This window comes from Pyrus communis, chromosome 14 (assembly GCF_963583255.1).
Source record: "Pyrus communis chromosome 14, drPyrComm1.1, whole genome shotgun sequence".
Taxonomy (NCBI): Eukaryota; Viridiplantae; Streptophyta; class Magnoliopsida; order Rosales; family Rosaceae; genus Pyrus; species Pyrus communis.
Genome location: NC_084816.1, coordinates 3,256,074 through 3,274,045, shown reverse-complemented (window position 1 = coordinate 3,274,045; position 17,972 = coordinate 3,256,074). Strand labels below are relative to the sequence as shown.

The 17,972-nt window shown below is 37.6% G+C and overlaps 1 protein-coding gene and 1 pseudogene across 1 annotated transcript; both read right to left on the bottom strand.

Moving 5' to 3' along the window:
• Positions 1-5,258: 5,258 nt before the first annotated feature.
• LOC137715654 (putative disease resistance protein RGA3) lies at positions 5,259-10,742 on the bottom strand (annotated as a pseudogene).
• Positions 10,743-16,662: 5,920 nt separating this feature from the next.
• On the bottom strand, positions 16,663-17,872 carry LOC137714793 (26S proteasome regulatory subunit 6B homolog). The gene is made up of 3 exons (XM_068453928.1): positions 17,720-17,872; positions 17,231-17,314; positions 16,663-16,878 (listed from the first exon to the last, which is right to left on the bottom strand). Exons 1-3 carry the CDS (start codon positions 17,870-17,872, stop codon positions 16,744-16,746), a joined length of 372 nt encoding a protein of 123 aa, XP_068310029.1. The 3' UTR covers positions 16,663-16,743.
• Positions 17,873-17,972: the final 100 nt, after the last annotated feature.

The window sequence follows — 17,972 nt, the reverse complement described above, 5'->3', positions numbered from 1 at the left end:
GCAGCATTTCTACAGATATTCGCAGCTAATGAATAATACTCCTCAAGCTTTGTTGGGGCAACTTGTCAAGACATCTCTATGGCATCATCGACTTGGGCATCCCACCAATGAGGTTCAACTCAAGATGCTTAAAGATTCTCAGATTTCTGTTTCTGTAGATAAGAGTCCACAGTTGTGTTCAGCTTGTATTAGGGGTAAGATGTCTAGACAACCCTTTCCTTCTAAGTGTAATAAGTCCAGTATTCCTTTTGAGAAAGTGCATACTGATGTATGGGGACCTTCACCTACTGTTTCTGTGGAAGGTTATCGATATTATGTAATCTTTGTTGATGAATGCACAAGGTTTACTTGGATATTCCCACTTGTTAATAAGTCTGATGTGTATACTGTTTTTGTGAAATTTCATGCATTTGTTCTGAATCATTTCAAAGCAAATATTAAGACTTTACAATCTGATGGAGGAGGAGAGTACATGAGTAAAGTGTTTAAGCATTTCTTGGATACCAATGGTATTTTACATTTTGTTTCTTGTCCCTATACCCCTCAGCAGAATGGTCTTGCAGAAAGGAAAAATAGGCATATTGTTGAAACTACAGTGACATTACTTAGTGCTGCTTCTTTGCCACAACAATTCTGGTTTCATGCATGTAGTCATTCAGTATTCTTGATAAATAGAATGCCAAGTCAAAATTTAGCAATGGTATCACCCTATATGAAGTTGTTTGGTCAATCACCTTCTTTAGGATCATTAAAGGTCTTTGGTTCTGCAGTTTTTCCTTATTTGAGACCTTATAATGTCAATAAGCTACAAGCACGAAGTGATGCATGTGTATTTTTGGGATATTCAGTAGGTTACAAAGGAGTATTGTGTTTTAATCTATCTACACAGCGGCTAGTGTTGTCCAGGCATGTTATTCATGATGAAAATGTTTTTCCTTTTAAGACATCTCAGTCCATATCTGCTACTTCTTCTGTGCCTATTTCATCAAACCAAAGGAAGTTATCTAGAGTAGTTTCTGGAGTGTTGTCACATGGTTATGCGCAACATGAGATGAATAATGTGGTTCCTGCTCAATCTGTGAATCTGCATTCTGTTTCTTCTCAATCTTCTGGTTCATTATCGGGTTCAGCATTGTTACCATTACAAGCTACTACTACTCTTCATCAAACTTCTTCTTCTCCAAGGTTGCCTGTCCATAACCCTTCCCAAATTCAGGTAACTTCTAATTCTGAAGATCTATCTCCTCATGTTTGTTCTACATATGATCCTCTGGTGGTTCCATCTTCTGTTTCTTCTGATGATGTGGTTGGTTCATCTTCTGTTTCTCTTCCCGCTGTCAATGATCATGGGATTAATAATGCTGTTATTCATGTGCCTTCTGAGCATAATATGGTTACAAGATTAAAAAGTGGAGCTATACAAAGGAAGGATTATTCTGGTTATTGTGCTTCTGTTTCTATGAATTCAGATTCTTCTTCTTGTCTTACTTCATCTTCTTCATCATCTGGTGATGATATTGTTTTTTGTGGTTTGACTGCTATACTGGATATTCATGAGTCTTCCGAACCAACTCATTACAAGCAAGCTGTTACTTCGGAGAATTGGAGAAATGCAATGAAGGAAGAGTTTGAAGCTTTGCAAAAACAAGGTACTTGGGAATTAGTACCAGCTCCACCAAACAGAAATGTCATAGGCAGTAAGTGGGTGTATAAGATCAAGAAGGATCAAGATGGGAAGGTGTCCAGGTACAAGGCAAGGCTTGTTGCTCAAGGTTTTAGTCAAGAACATGGTTTGGACTATGAAGAAACTTTTAGTCCCGTGGTCAGACATACAACAGTAAGGCTAGTTTTATCCCTGGCAGCAATGAACAAATGGGATTTAAGGCAGTTAGATGTGAAGAACGCCTTTCTTCATGGAGAATTACAAGAAGAAGTGTTTATGAAACAACCTCAAGGTTTCCAAGATTCTTTATATCCTACTCATGTCTGCAAGTTACTTAAGTCTCTATATGGACTTAAACAAGCTCCTAGATCCTGGAATGCCAAGTTTACAAGTTATCTCCCTACTTTGGAGTTTCAATCTTCTCATTCTGATCCTAGTTTATTTGTGAAGGTCAGTGGTTCTGATGTAGTGATATTGCTATTGTATGTTGATGATATTATCATCACAGGGTCTTCCTCCAAGTTGATACAGCAAGTTATTGATGATTTAGCCAGTGTATTTGATATGAAAGATATGGGGAAGTTAACCTATTTTTTGGGTTTGCAAATAACCTACAGAGATAATGGTGATATCTTCATTAATCAGTCAAAATATGTCACTGATCTTCTAAATAAGGCTGGCATGTTGCATTGCAGACCTTGTTCAACTCCGAGCAAGCCTCATACTCAGTTATTGAAGGATGAAGGGCAACCAATGGCTGATCCAACAGTTTACAGGAGTTTGGTGGGTGCATTACAGTATTTGACTTTCACTAGGCCTGATATTGCCTATGCAGTCAATTATGCATGTCAGTTTATGACAACTCCTACTGAGGAACATTTTTGTTTGATTAAACGAATCCTTCGATATCTTAAAGGTACGATGCAGTGTGGATTGACATATTCTGCTCAGGGACGAATGGAATTACTTGCTTACAGTGATGCAGACTGGGCTGCTGATATAAACACCAGAAGATCTATCACAGGGTATATTGTTTTTCTCGGTTCCAATCCTGTTTCCTGGCAGTCCAAGAAACAAGGCAGTGTGTCTCGCAGCTCTACTGAGGCAGAGTATAAAGCACTTGCTAATGCTGCTGCAGATATAGCTTGGATTCGATTAGTGCTCAAAGATCTGCATATTTTTCTTCCATCTGCACCGGTGCTACATTGTGATAATCTTTCCACCTTAGCCTTGTGTTCTAATCCAGTTTTTCATACTCGGATTAAACACTTGGATACTGATTTTCATTTTGTTCGGGAAAGAGTTCAAAAGGGTGATCTAGGGGTCCAATATATTCCTACTGATGCTCAGGTTGCAGATGTTTTGACTAAAGGTTTACACAGTCCTTTATTTGTTCATCATTGTACCAATCTTAGACTGGGTTTCCCCAGCTAAGATTGAGGGGGAGTATTAACCAAGGATATATGTGTATGGGCATTTTAGTCATATTGTGTATAGTTGTGGTTAAGGTGATTAGCTATCTTAGTTAATAAGTTTTGACAGCTGTAAGTTTGGTTTTAGGCTTTTAGATATATATATACTACTGTAAAGGATAGCATTAATTCATTCAGTCAATATAACAACTTCTTCCACAAGATACAATTCTCTCTACTCTTACATTTTCACTGTTCTTCGTTCTTACATCTTCTTGCTGTTTTTGATGGAGATTATGGCTTAATCTGCCATGCTTATGATATTGATCCAGTTGTAATCGACAAGCTAAGAGATTACCAATTTGTATCCTAATTCAGATTTGATGATAAGGAAACATGATTGAGGTTGAAAAATGATATTGATCCATGCATGAGTTATGATCGGAATCCCAATTCTGCCTGTACAAAGATAACACCGAAAAACTTAAGAAAAACATAAAGAACAGATTTCAACTTTTCAATTAATAGTAAAAAGCTTGTAACTGAAGATTCATTTACCTAATTTCTGCACTAGTGTGGGTACACTCTGTTCATCAAGTTATTCGAGGATTATCAGCGACAGAGACAAAAGTCAACTGAATTCAAATCCCTCTGCATCCAATTTAAATCTCTGTTAAAAAATTACAAGTAATCATAAAAGTCAGTCCAAAATCTTCATAAGAATAATAACTGTTTTGCATATTATATGAATATGGTTTTAGCAGATAACAAGTCTTGGAATAACATTTACCCACTTTCCTCATTATGCAAGAATCAAAGGAATAAGGTAAGTGCTACAATTTTCATTGGAATGAAAAGTCATTAGTCCGTAATTTTAATCTCATTCGAACATACCAACAAGAATATCACTCTCAATGATTGCCTTTCAATTAACTTTCTCACTGAATCCCAAAAAGTCCCAAGATCTTGAATCTTCTGCAATTTCAGCAATAATATGGGTACTCAATAGTTCATCAATAATATGGGTACTCAATAGTATGGAAAGACAGAAAAATTAACAATGATATCACTCTCGGCAATTTCAGCAATAATATGGGTACTCAATAGTTCATCAAGTTACTGGAGCGAATCAACTAGAGACCAAAAATCAATAGTATTCAAATCAAGGAGCATACAATTCAGATATTAAAAGTAGCCTCAGAACTCAGTTCTAAATCTTCATAAGAAAGCAATTACAACAGTTCTATATATTATATCAACATCGTTATTCCGAAAACAGGTCTTGGGATAATATAAACAGACAAATTTCCTCATTGTGCAGGAACCAATGGAATAAGCAAACTGCAAGAGATTGAAGCAACAAATGTGTTAAATCTACAACTACCATTGTGACAGGATAAAAAGTCATTAGCCGATAATTTTAAAACAACAATCTGGCCGGAAGAAAATTCCACTTAAAAAGTTTTGGAACAAAACAATGTGAATCAGAATGAGAACTAATATGGCATGTGTAACTCAAAGTGATCGACTGATGGTTGAACAATCAAATCGGCTTCGATTTCAATGTATTTCTCAACAACAACGTTGTAAGCCAATTCATGAATTACATGCTAGCTTGAAAAGGTATTTCTGAACAACAACATCATGAGAAATGAAGGTTGAGCGAGAAAATTAATTTCTTGTGCATCAATACCTTTACTCAGTTTGCACCCATTGAGCATCCTGAAAAACGCCACTGCAGGCCAAAAGAAATGTAGACGCCACTGGAAAGCACACAATATATATATATATATATATATATATATATATATATATATATAGTAAGTCAGAAGTCAACAGTACAGTACGTTGATCAATTAGAAGAAAATAGGAGGTGTGGGTTTGAAACTTTGAAAAGCTTACATGACTTACTTTCAATGCGAACGTTCGAGCCATTTGGAGTTGTTTGACCATGAAACTGGAATACAAATAATCTTGTGGCCTTGCACACCATGAAATTTGGTTTTTCCAATACACATTTGCTGTAGTTTGGCAAGGTGCTGCCTACCTTCCATCCAACTACTGTTTGTGGAAGTCAACTGATTTAAAAGAAGAGGGAGATGGATAAATAACTTTTGTTATACTAGTTTAAATTTATAGAGATAAGCATGTGACATGAACTCTGTAATATGATTTCAAGAATTTTAGAACGTACTTTCGATTTGTGGAATGTGAGAAATCTTGGGCCAATCTGTGCCGCTGTCCCTGCTGCATCTTTGCTTTAGAAGGGGATGACATTGAATAATTGACAGGGTATGTAATTTGGTGAGGCGTTGCATAGCTTGGACACTAGGTAAGTTGGTCAGATTCTTGCAATACCCCATCCTCAGCTGTGTAAGGGATGTAAGGCTACCCAACCATTCTGGCAAAGTCTCCACTCCGTCAAATGAAAATATCGTCAAAGATGTTAGAGAAGTGAGGTGTTGAATTTGTTGAGGCACCGACTTGAGCTTAGGCCAACCATACAACCATAATCTTGTAAGATGCATAAATAATTCAACTTGAAAATCAGGGAAGGAATCGAGCTCCTCGAACCCACCGATCCACAATTCCTTCAAGCGCGGGAGGCAGTGTAGTCTCGTCGGCAGATATTTTAACTTTGGCCACTTTACAATCTCCAAACGACGGAGAGAATTGAGGTTGTCTAAACTTGGAAGAATCTCTAAATTAGGGATACTGACTATTTCCAGCACCTCAAGAGAGAGTGGAAATTGTAGACCGCTCACCCAAATGTCTAATCTTTCACATTCTTCAATCCTCAAATGTCGAAGGGAGGTGAAGGTGCGCAAATCTGAAAAAATTGTAGACTAATGCTGCTACTTTGGACACCAAACGAGGCTACCTTTGGGCATTCACTTATCTCCAAATGCTGGAGAGAGGGACATTGTTGTGGAAGAGCAGGTAAGCTTGATAATTCTTTGCAATTGCTGAATGTCAACTTCTGAAGAGAGGATACGCTGCCTTTAATTTCAATCGATGTCAGATTAGGGCAAAAGGATATATGCAATTCCACGACAGAGGCCCATACACTCAGTGGGCCTGATAGTCCATCGCAAAATAAAATATTCAACTGACGAAGAGATGCAAGGGTGTAAAATGGAAACGATGTTACACCATCACAACCTTGTAAATGCAATTCCTGGAGAGAGGGGCAGTACCGTATCCCACTTGGTAGGCCTGACAATTGTTCACAATAACTAATATGTAATTCCCGAAGAGATGCCATGCCCTGTGTAATTGGAATCAACTCTAGACTATCACATCCCCCAATATACAGGTATTCAAGGAGAGGGAGTGTGTCTAGCCCATCCAGCAAATGCCTCAGATTTTTACACTGCCAAATAGACAATCTCTTAAGAGAGCCACAAGATCCAAATACATCAGGGGCAATACAAGTTAAATCATCGCATTCCCTTATTCTCAAAGATGAGAGATTATTATTGTTCTTCAAAATTCCTTGCGGCAAACAGGTAAGCTCCTTAATACCTCCTATTTCGAGGGAAGTGAGAGTTGTTAATCCGCTGCTTATTTCTTCTATTGGCGTTCCACTATCACCAGAAATTATCACCAACTTTTGAAGAGATGGAAAATGACTCGGAACATTTCTCAACTTGGAACAATCTTTGATATCCAACTCCTCGAGGCAAGGAAAAACCACAACTTTTTGTGTTGACATCATTGGTGCTTCCATCCAGTCAATTAGATTGTTGCACTTCACAATATGTAATACTTTTAGTGCAGGAAATAGAGTAATTTTCTCCTTACTTGTCGTGGCCACATTGTGGACAAGATTATAACCGTAGAACTCAGCTCCAACACATTTCAAGTTAGCTATTCCACTAATCTCAAGCACAGTAAGTTTGGGTAGATGACCAAGCGGTGGGACTCCTTCACATTTGTTGCATCCAAGTAATTGAATCTTCTTCAAGTTGTTGAGCAATAATGACATGCCCGTCATCCACGATGGAAACTTATCGCCCATGAAGTTTTCAATACTTAAGCTCTCCAACTCAGGATGCGGTCGGAGGCCTTCTAGTACATCCCCCTCCTCATTGTTGTTGGTTCTTAACCTATCTTCTGTCCATTTGAAGCTTAAATGACATACTTCCTTCTTATCCTCCAACTTAGCCTTCTTTGCTTCTTCTCCATTCTTTACGTGCTCCAGGTTACAAATGATTAATTCACCTTTCAAATGTTTCAAGCCAGCCAACTCTTCAATTTGACGACCAATTCCATCACCCACCGAAAAGTAAGGTAATGTTCGAAGGCATGTTAGCTGCCCTATCCCCTGGGGGAATTTTGTACTCTTATCAAAATAAATATGTCTCAGGTTGGCCAAGTTTTGCAATTCTTTTGGAAACACTTTAAGAGCACAATTCATTGCTCTTAACGTCTGAAGGTTATAGAGCTTGCCTATAGACTTGGGGAGCGATTTGAATCTTGTTTTAGAAATGTCAAGATACCTCAAATGTTTCAACCTTCCAATTGAAATTGGAAATTCTTCAATATTAGCATTTCTTAAATTTAAGACACGTAAAGCTTTGAACCGTGACAAAATTTTACTAGGAACTTCACCATGGTCGAAAAACAGTGACCGCAATTTCCTAGCACTTATTTTTGAAATTTTTTCCAGCATAGAAGTAGAAACTCGAGCAACATGTCGAATCTCATTTGCATTATCTATGTTGCATAAGTCTCCTGTCAAGCTTTCTGATTTGGATACAAGTTCTGCAAGGTCATGCACAAGATCGTGCATCTGGCATATGCTAACAGTGTCATTGTCACTCGTTGATGCATCTTGAAATAAGGAGCTATGCAATAGAATATTAAAATATTCATTGCCTATGTCCTCCATATCTTTACTTTCGCCAGATGAAGGGTGGAGTAGGCCTTGAGCCATCCAAAGTTGAATCAAGTTATCTTTTTTAATTTTAGAATCTTTCTTGAACACTGAGCAGTATGAAAAACATTGCTTCAATGATGGTGATTCTAAATTGTCGAAACTCAACTTTAGCACTGGCATAATTCTATCTTCCTCTTTTGATACGTTGTGCCATATTTTACTGTTTTTCAATGATGACCATTCTTCAATACTTCTTTTAGTGTGCAAAATGCCTCCCAAAACCTGTTGATTGGATTAGTGAGTTTCAAAGGTGTCCTAAACAATGTAGAAAATAGCTAGGGACTCATATAAATAAGAAGTTTTTGCTTGCTTAATTTTTAATCCCCTTGCCTAAAAGGGTAAAATCTAAGCCGTAAGCAAAATGATTTTAGTTTCCATTATTTTTGGTGCTTGACGAAATTTCCTGAATACCCATTAAATAGTTAAAAACACATTTTATTCTTGATCTGTTGCGGTAATGAATTAATTTTATCTACTTTTTGTTCGTTCAAATGAATAAGTTGCTAATGCTGATTTTTTTAATAAGAAATGCTTGGGATATCACATTTTTGTATATCATCAAATGTATATGTTATGTGTACATACCTTGTTAATTACTTATTCTGATGAAGGTTTTACACCCTATAAAAAACCAATCTACGCAAATTATTCTTTCAAAATTTGAACTCAAGTGAATCATTTTGCAAATAACGATTCTCCTCCACAGACGGCTTGTGCTGTTTTATTTTCAGACTATGTTAGCTTGTCTGACTACCACTTTTCAATATAATGTGCATCTTGACATCTAGGTTTATCTCACTTTTTTTTTCCCCTAACGTTGTGGTATTGCTCAACTTGTTTTGCAGGTTTAGACCTTTAGGTTTGGTTTTAGAAGGGCTAGGTTTCATGTCCCCTCCCTTCCCCCCTCTTTTCTTTGTATCTTTCTTATTTTCGTTTCTAGAAGGGTAAGGTTTATGCCCCTCCCTTTTTTTTTCGTGTATTGTTTTTGTTATCTCTGTTTTATGAAGGGTAAGGTTTAAGTCCTCCTTTGACTAGGTGTAACTTCTTTTTTGTTATCAATAAAACTTCTCTCATATCGTCGAGGTTTCCAAAAAAAGAAAAAAAGATCATTTTGCAAATAATATAGCTAAAATTCGAAGAGATTTGATCAGTTTGTTTGCTACCAAATATCAATCAAATGGGAGATCATTTAGTCATCCATTTGTTTTGCTACTAGGTAAAATATCCATGATATCAAATAGCTAAAATCTATGATTTGAAATGTGATTGTGTAATGATGATTTTTCAATGATGATGACGAGTTGTATGGACAAAATACGTATGTCACAAGGCCTTGTTCTATTTTATAAGGTGGTGCACCCCATGGGTTGAATGCAAATACTCTCCTAATTTATAAATGAAAACAAGTAAAAATATAGGTGTAAATTCCATGTAATAATATTACATACCTTTGCCACCAATGGAACACCACCACAATTTTCAGCAATCTCTCTTCCAATTGTTTGGAATTCAAGAGTTATATGAGCACTGCTACTGGAGAAAGCTCTATCTTTTATGATGGACCAACATTCATCCACTGAAAGGTGTTCCAGATCATGTCGTGGAAGTAATTTTTCAGAAATTGATGCAACTTTTCCACTGCGAGTAGTGACAATAATTTTAGATCCTGCATCAGAATAAAGCTTTGACAAACATTCCATCAAATTCTCCCATTTTCCGAAATCTTCATTCCAAACATCATCAAGTACGAGTAAATATCTTTTATCTTTCAACTCTTCATTAAGGAACTTAAGCAGAGCATTCTGATTATCTTTTGAAGAAGGGGCGTTTGCCGGTTTAAGCTGCTCTAACATCTGGAGTAGAATTAAATTGACATCAAAAGGGTTCGATACACAAACCCATATTCTCGTTTCGAAAAACTTGTGTACAGAATCTTCATTGTAAATTGACTTGGCCAACGTTGTCTTGCCGAGGCCTCCCATTCCCACGATGGCCATAACCGAAAGATTTTCTTGATTGTATTTGGAGTCGGTCAGGGTTGTAACTATTTTTGACACAACACCTTCCCTTCCAACAGTTCTTTCATCTCTCCCAATGAATGCGTTGGTTTGTCTGTCCCATCTATTTCCTCGAGGAGTTGCATCTTTATTCTTGGAAACTAGTCCAAGAACAGGTGCTTCACTCTTGAGATCCACCAAGGATGCATTGATCTTCTGAATTTTATGCGCCATTTGAAGACGAAATGCAAGTGGATTGGAGAGTGAAAAGAAGTTAAGAACCTTTTTCTTCATATGGTTTTGGATTTCGACTTTACGCCGCTCAACTTCGTACTGGAATTCATCCAAGACATCCTCAGCATCCTGAGCTACGTCTTTGAGGTTCTTCACCCATTCCTCTATTGACTTGCTCCGACCTGTTAGACAATGAAAAAGTAGAACAGTACTTGAGGTTGGTAATTAAATTATAGCATGTGCGTGTGAGGTTATAAGAGAATTCAGAAATATATGCTACCTTGTGGTTGGTTGGCAACATCAACCAAGAAACGTTCAATGTCGGTGAATGACTTTTGAAGCTTTCTGAGTTGAGCTTTGAAACCCCATGCAAGACCGAATTCTTGAGCAGCAAGTGAAAGCACCTTGTTCAGTATACCCTCCGCAGCAAAAGTAAGGACAGCTTCAGCCGCCATTCCTTCAATTCCCTGCAACTCAGCTAATCAGAGTTGTTAGTTTCTTTCTTCTTCGATACAATACTAGTGCAATGGAGGAAGATATGATGGGCAATAATGTCCGTAGGTTTAACTTCTTATAACGTGAAAAAGGTGGTGCATCCAATAATTCGAAAAAGGATCCCCGCAGGATTCTAGGAATTCTACAATCGTGTTTTTTTATCGTACATCATACAATTAATTTTCATTAGATACTATTTATATTTGAATTTTAAATTATTTTTGACAGCATAATATATGATGAACGAATACAATTATAAAATTCTTAACTCCTTAGAAAAAAAATCCGACTAGAATCATTTTCCTAATAATTCAGGGTGGATTCCTATCAGATAAAAAGCTAATTGAGGATAGACTTACTTTAGACGTGGCTCCGTCTCCTTCACTGATTCGGAGCTGTTCAGTCTTTTTAACCAACAAGAAGAACTAAAGGCGGCATTATTCCAACAACGTGTGTCGCGAGGCTTCGGATTTTTTTCAAAAATCATATATTATGCATATATCTGGATGCAAGTAAGTATACTGATCATAAAAATTTACTTATATGCTTTCTAGGAGAGAGAGATTTTATTTTCTTTTTTATAAGAAAATAAAGAATTACCAGTTCATAAGTAAATAATGATAAGGGCCTTAATTTCACATCAAGAAAAGAAAAAAAAAAAAAAGATGTTGTATGTGCTCCTAAGTAATTTGATTATTTTTCATATTACTAATTGATTTTATGGTAGAACCTCAAATGTGGAAGCAAATTTCTAACAAGACTAGATTGACGTAATCACACTTGCAAAATACCAAAAAACATTAGTCTAATTGACGAAGACCCAAAAAAAGGGCAAGGGTATTCACCAAAGGGTTTTTGATGCCTCAGTCAGATAGATAGTTTGAAAGAAAATATGAACTTGAGATTTTTTATTAGAATGTGGCGATTACTATTTTTCCCATTTGACATGACTATTAATGGACCTGAACCCTAGCCAACAACTGAGATAGGAGATTGCAGGACGTATTAGGCAGACCTTAACGTTTTATTAGAGCAACTCCAGCATTGGAGCCCTCCCCCCAGGCTATTCACTATTCAATCCACCTTATTAACAGTAATCGCCCTTAATGAACAGTAATAGCCCTGGCAATAGCCTTTGCATTTTCACCGTTACACTTCAATAGCCCTGGTAATAGGCAATAAAATATTAGTATTTTATTTATTTATAAAATAACACAAAATAATTTTAATTGTAATTTCGGATAAGATTTTTAATCGTTCTCGTTGCGCCACGTGTCATTATCCGAAGTATTATTAAATAATAAAAAATAATTTTATTTGTAATTTCGGATAAGATTTTTAATTGTTCTCGTTGTGCCACTTGTCATAAAATCCAAAAAGACAATTATTGGGGATGAATTTCCGATAAAATTTTTAATCGTACTCGTTATGCCATGTGTCATTATCCAAAAATACAATTATTGGTGATGGATTTCTGATAAGATTATTAACCAATCACATCGCGCCACGTGTCATAATCTATTTACAATCTTTGAGGATAGATTTCCATCAGATTTTTAACGAATGACGGCATGCCACGTGGCATTATCTACAACCTAATTCTTTCTGAATCCTCCATATAATCCACCATCCATCCTCACAAATCTCACACCAATTTTCTCAAGATCTCTATCATTATTCATAGTTTCTGCTTCCTTCTTCACAAAAATCTATATCCTTATTCATAGTTTCTGCTTCTTTCTTACAATGTCTTCTTCTTCCTCAAGGATGATGTGGGAACTCGATCAAGAAGAGGAAGAATTGTTTAACCAATCAGAAGGAATGTTCAATCACCAGGTGGCAAAAAATGAGAGGGAAGAGGATGAGGAGCGTAGAAGGAGAGATGACGAAGTAAGAATGAGCAGAGCCTCACATTCCCGCCGAGTCATTCAAGCTGTGGCTCAGATCTGCAGGCCCAGCTGTTCTGGAAACCTTGATAAAAGTAGGCAACGACGAGGTATGGAACTCTTGGACAATTATTTTGTCCCTAATAGTGCATTCCCTGATAAGTACTTTGGACGTTGTTTTAGATTGTAACGACATTTGTTCAACAAAATCATGATTGCTGTTTGCAACCATGATTCTTACTTTGTGCAAAAGAAGGATGCTTTTGGTGCTATGGGTCTCCTTCCTGAGCAAAAAATTATTGCTGCCTTGCGGATGCTTGCATATGAAGCATCTGCAGACCAAGTGGATGAGATAACGAGGATGGGGAAAGCAACCATTCTTGAGTCCCTAATGAGGTTTTGCGAAGCAATCGAATCTATCTACACTGCTGAGTACCTCCGCAAACCTACAAACATGGACTTGGAACGGCTTCTGAAGAAGGCCGAGATGCGTGGTTTTCCTGGGATGATTGGAAGCATTGATTGTATGCATTGGACGTGGAAAAACTATCCAAGTGCATGGCAATGCGCTTATGGGGACAGAAAAAAAGCAAAAAGTATCATTCTGGAGGCGGTGGCATCTTTTGATACATGGATTTGGCACGCCTTTTTCAGGGTTCCGGGAGCTTAAAATGACATCAACATCCTTGTCCAATCCCTAGTGTTCAACTATGTCCTGCAAGGAAAGGCACCAAAAGTCACGTATGAGGTCAACAGACGTATGTACGACGGGCCATACTACCTAGCTGATGACATTTACCCGCGATGGTCAACATTTGTCAAAACAGTGCCACGTCTGCGAAGTGCAAAGGAAAAACACTTTGCAAGCTGTCAAGAGGGGTGCAGGAAGGATGTGGAGCGTTGTTTCGGTATCCTCCAAGCTCGCTGGGCAATCGTCAGGGGTGTTGCCAGATTGTTTGATGTAGAGTCGCTTCGATCCATCATGATGACGTGCATCATTCTTCACAACATAATTGTGGAAGATGAGTACGATTATGAAGTTGTTGATGAATATGAGCCAGATACGATGAACAATTCAAGAACACGTATATATTGTGTTCATGACGCCACCGATGAGCCCGTGCAACATGAGTCATTACAAGGGGATGGACGTTACAATGAAAGGCTCATTCAACGATATACTACATTTCAAATGCCAGACATGCACAATGCCTGGCAAATTGACTTGATAGAGCACCAGTGGGGCATTGAAACAAGCTGAAGATAATTAAGTTCATTTAGTGTGTTTTTTTTAATTTGGTATGTTTATGTTATTTTATTTGGTGTGTTTTATTATTTGGTATGTTTATGTAATTTTTTTAGTGAGTTTTTTATTATTCGGTATGCTTATGTAATTTTATTTGGTGTGTTTTTGTCATTTCAATAAATATTCTCTTAGTATAAATAACTTACCAAATTCATTTGGATAAATATTCAATAAATTGGAAACAAAATAAAGTACTATATTCAAAAAATAATAAATTACAACCCAAAGTGATTGGAAAATTATGGGCTCCGATTACAAAAACTACTCTATTCATCATCACTTAACCAATTTGTGGTGCTAGGATGATCTTCTCTTGTGGTGCTAGGACCATCTTGGCTTGCTCTCGCTTCTCTTGCACGCCTCCTTCGCACCACGTCCGCTTTCTCTGACTTCCAAAAAAATTTAGAATTTGGAGACTTCCCTTCTAAAGGCGTGTTCATAATCTCACGATCTCATTGAGCCCGTCTTTCTTCTCTAACATGTTCCATTTCTTGCCTAAGTAGCTTTCTTTCTCTCTCATTAGCCTGAAATTATCTCTCAATAGCTGCAGCTTTTGCGTCTTCTCTAGCCTTATCAGCCTCATATTTCGCCAGTTCCCTTGCCAAAGTCAATTCACCTTGGTGAGTAAGTTCTTCCATGAACTTTGCATAATCATTCTTGGAAGCACTCCCTTTTCTCTTTGAAGCCTTCTTACCTTGAGGCCTAATTGGATAATGGGTCGAACCCGACGCTTGTTCAGGGAGGGGTGTTTCGAGCACTTCTTCTGCATCATCTTCATGAACATGCGAGACATGATCGGGTGTAGAGTGTAGAGGGGTGCTGTTTATGAAAACTTCTGGACTCACAGGCACAACTCTAAATTTAGGACAATCTTTGACAATATTCCAACATTCCCACTGATTGAATGATTTATTTTTGCTTTTGGTTTTGGCAGCGTACCAAGTTTGTGCTTAAAGTTCCTACACAATGCGGGAGAAGAAATAATTATAATGAAAATAAGTAACAAATAAATAATACAAACAAATAATTATAATGTAAGTAGGTAACAAATAACTAATACAAACAAATAATTATAAGGTAAATTTGGGTATAGTACAAACAAATAAATAATATATTGCTACCTGATCCGAGTAATTTTTCCCACTTCAAATATTACTACTAGTTTGTGCCAAGGCGTCTCTCCACGTACTAAACGATTGGTTAAGTAATTTCCAACAACTGGACATCGATTCTTTGGTTCTTTTCCCACCAATTTTCTCAAAATAATTGGTATGAATAAGACTCCACATTTCTCGCAACTGCATCTCATTACCCGTAAGCGAACTATGAGTAACTTCAACCCAGCTAGTACGCAATGCAACATCTTCAAGAAGCGACCAATTCGTACCTGCATCAGTAGCCATTTTGTTGAAAAAAAAATGGATTGAAACTTTGAGAGAAAGAAAGGAATGTGAGTGAAAGTAGTTGAGAAAATATGAAATTGTGGTGTAAGGTAGATGATAATGAGAAAACATTTATAGAAAAGTAAAAACAATTTTTTTTAAAAAAAAATTCAGATTTTTTTTTTGAATTTTTTTAAATTTTTTTTTAAATTTTTATTCAACTTATTAATCTCTGCCGTTGGATATAAAAAAAAATTGAATTCCAACATTCCAGATTGTGCCACGTGTCACAACGGTAACTTTTCTTAATTTTAAAACTATTTTTTCTTTTATTTTTTTATATTTATAAAGCATATTAATATCCACCGTTGATCTCAGATCGAACGGTGGATATTAAATAAGACTTTTTTTATTTTTTTTACCGTTGAGATCGAACGATCCAAGTTAAAGATCCGTTGAGATCGAACGGACCGTGGGAAGCCACGTGGCTTCCCAACGGTAACTGAAAAGTCACTTTTTTTTTTCTTCTGATTTTGTGTCAACGACGCGCCCCCACGCGCAAGTGGGGTGCATGCGTCTGACAGAAAAAAAATTTTAAAATGGCCTGACGCCAGGCTGACGTCAGCGCTGGCGTCACATCCACTCGGGCTGGTAATTCTCCACGGGCCCGGAGCTCGGGCCTCCACCTCCACTCGGGCTCCTTCACGTTGGAGCCAGTCCACAGGGCCTCGGGCCCCTTTTCTCTGGCCTTTCCCCCGAGCACCCAGCAACGCTGAAGTTGCTCTTAGTGATGGTACAAACCAATCTCTGCAGTCGTGCCTACTATAGTCCCATGTCCCTGTTGGTAGGAGTTCAAGCACGCCAAACACCCAACGGAGACTCTGTAGACTTCCAGTCACATATAACCTGATGACAAGACATATCATGGGCCCGAAGCACCTTTGATACGCTAGTACACAAAGGCCTAATACTAATGGGGCGGACAGGTCCCAGGTGCCACGTTCCTATCCCAAGCACTCCGAATTTCAGATACACAACTATGGCCCAATGGGCTAAGAGGCCATGGCCAGAAAATAAGAATAACAAGTAAAAGCTCTGCAAAATGTGCCGTCACTACAAACAGTATGAACGGAAAGTAAATTTCAGTATTACTTTGTTACAGTTCTCCCTTAACAAGTATCCAACTAAAACGCACCCACATTATCCGAAGGACAAGTAGAAATTAAAACCATTCCATAGCTCGATATTATACATCATCACCGCAATAACTCGGAATATCGTAAAAGGCATCCCTACATTGAGCTACAATTGTTCAAAGGAACCAATATCTCCGGATGTGGCATGGTGATTGTGACCAAATTAAACATAACAGAGCATCTTTTATCAACCCGAGCAACAGAATTATAATATGAGCTTCCAGCACCGATCATTTGTAGAATTCAAAGTCAGTGTCGGGCTTCTTCACGTTGGTTTGGTAACCCTCCTCAAAGTCCTTTGGGAGTATGACATACCGATTCTTCCTAACTGCATGCATTCCTGCTTCTTGACATATAGCAGAAATCTGTACAAACCGAAGAGAACTCATATTCAAATTTATAGCCATTCATATTGAGGTTGTCGTTATCAAGCATTAAACGGCTAAATCCGACCCCACAAAGCTTCTCATAGTGACAGTTAAAAAGAATATGTATATGTCAATCGCCATAATTGTTCTAACGAAGAGCTTGAAGCAAATATTCTTAGTATTTCAAGAACACAGCACAAGCCTGACAAAAATACCCCAACAACCAAAACCCCTAATTAAGTTAAAACAGAGAAGAAAAAACACACATAACATAGCAGTAACAGGACTTAACGCTGGTAGAAGAATTAAAACAAAGAGCATATTCTCTCCTAAAAGAAATTAATCTCACCTCAGCAGCACTTATTTTGTCTGGCCGAGAGACATAATCTTCCAAGTCTACCTCATCACTCAAGTTCATTTTAGCAGTGCAAACCTGCAGTACAAGCAGGTATGTTACACTATATTGTTTGCAATAGCTTGCCAAAAATCCACAAGAGTAAGACATCATGATTGCAAGAGAAAATACAGAAGAAAAGGTATATAGAAAGCTGATGGCAAGTTTCATAAATATCATAAGACATAAGGTAGACAAGACTAAATGGGATAATCTCATATGGACATTGGGTGCAGGTGTGTTTTGAGGTGTCCAACTCCTGTGCAGTCCACAACTAAGATATAGGGAGAAGTAACTGGTCTAATGATATGGATGGCACTGAATGGACATCGCAGAAGCTACAAATCTTAGGATAATGAGAAAAAAGATACCTCGCAGCGTACAAACAACAATTTACCAACAATAACTCTTTCATTGAAAGATACTTTAAGCCTGTTATTTTACCTGGAAAACAAGTCTTTTCTGCCTCCTATCAGGCAAAGGAAACTCAATATTTCGATCAAGCCTTCCGGGACGCAGAAGTGCAGGACCCAATGTGTCTGCTCGGTTAGTAGCCATAATAATCCTAACATTCACTATCTGGTCAAACCCATCCATCTGCAAAAGTTATTAAGCCCAAATCAACTTTGAGAACAGAAAACAGAAGAATATTATGTAGTGCTCATTCATTGGTTATGCATAAAGATTAAAGAATCGA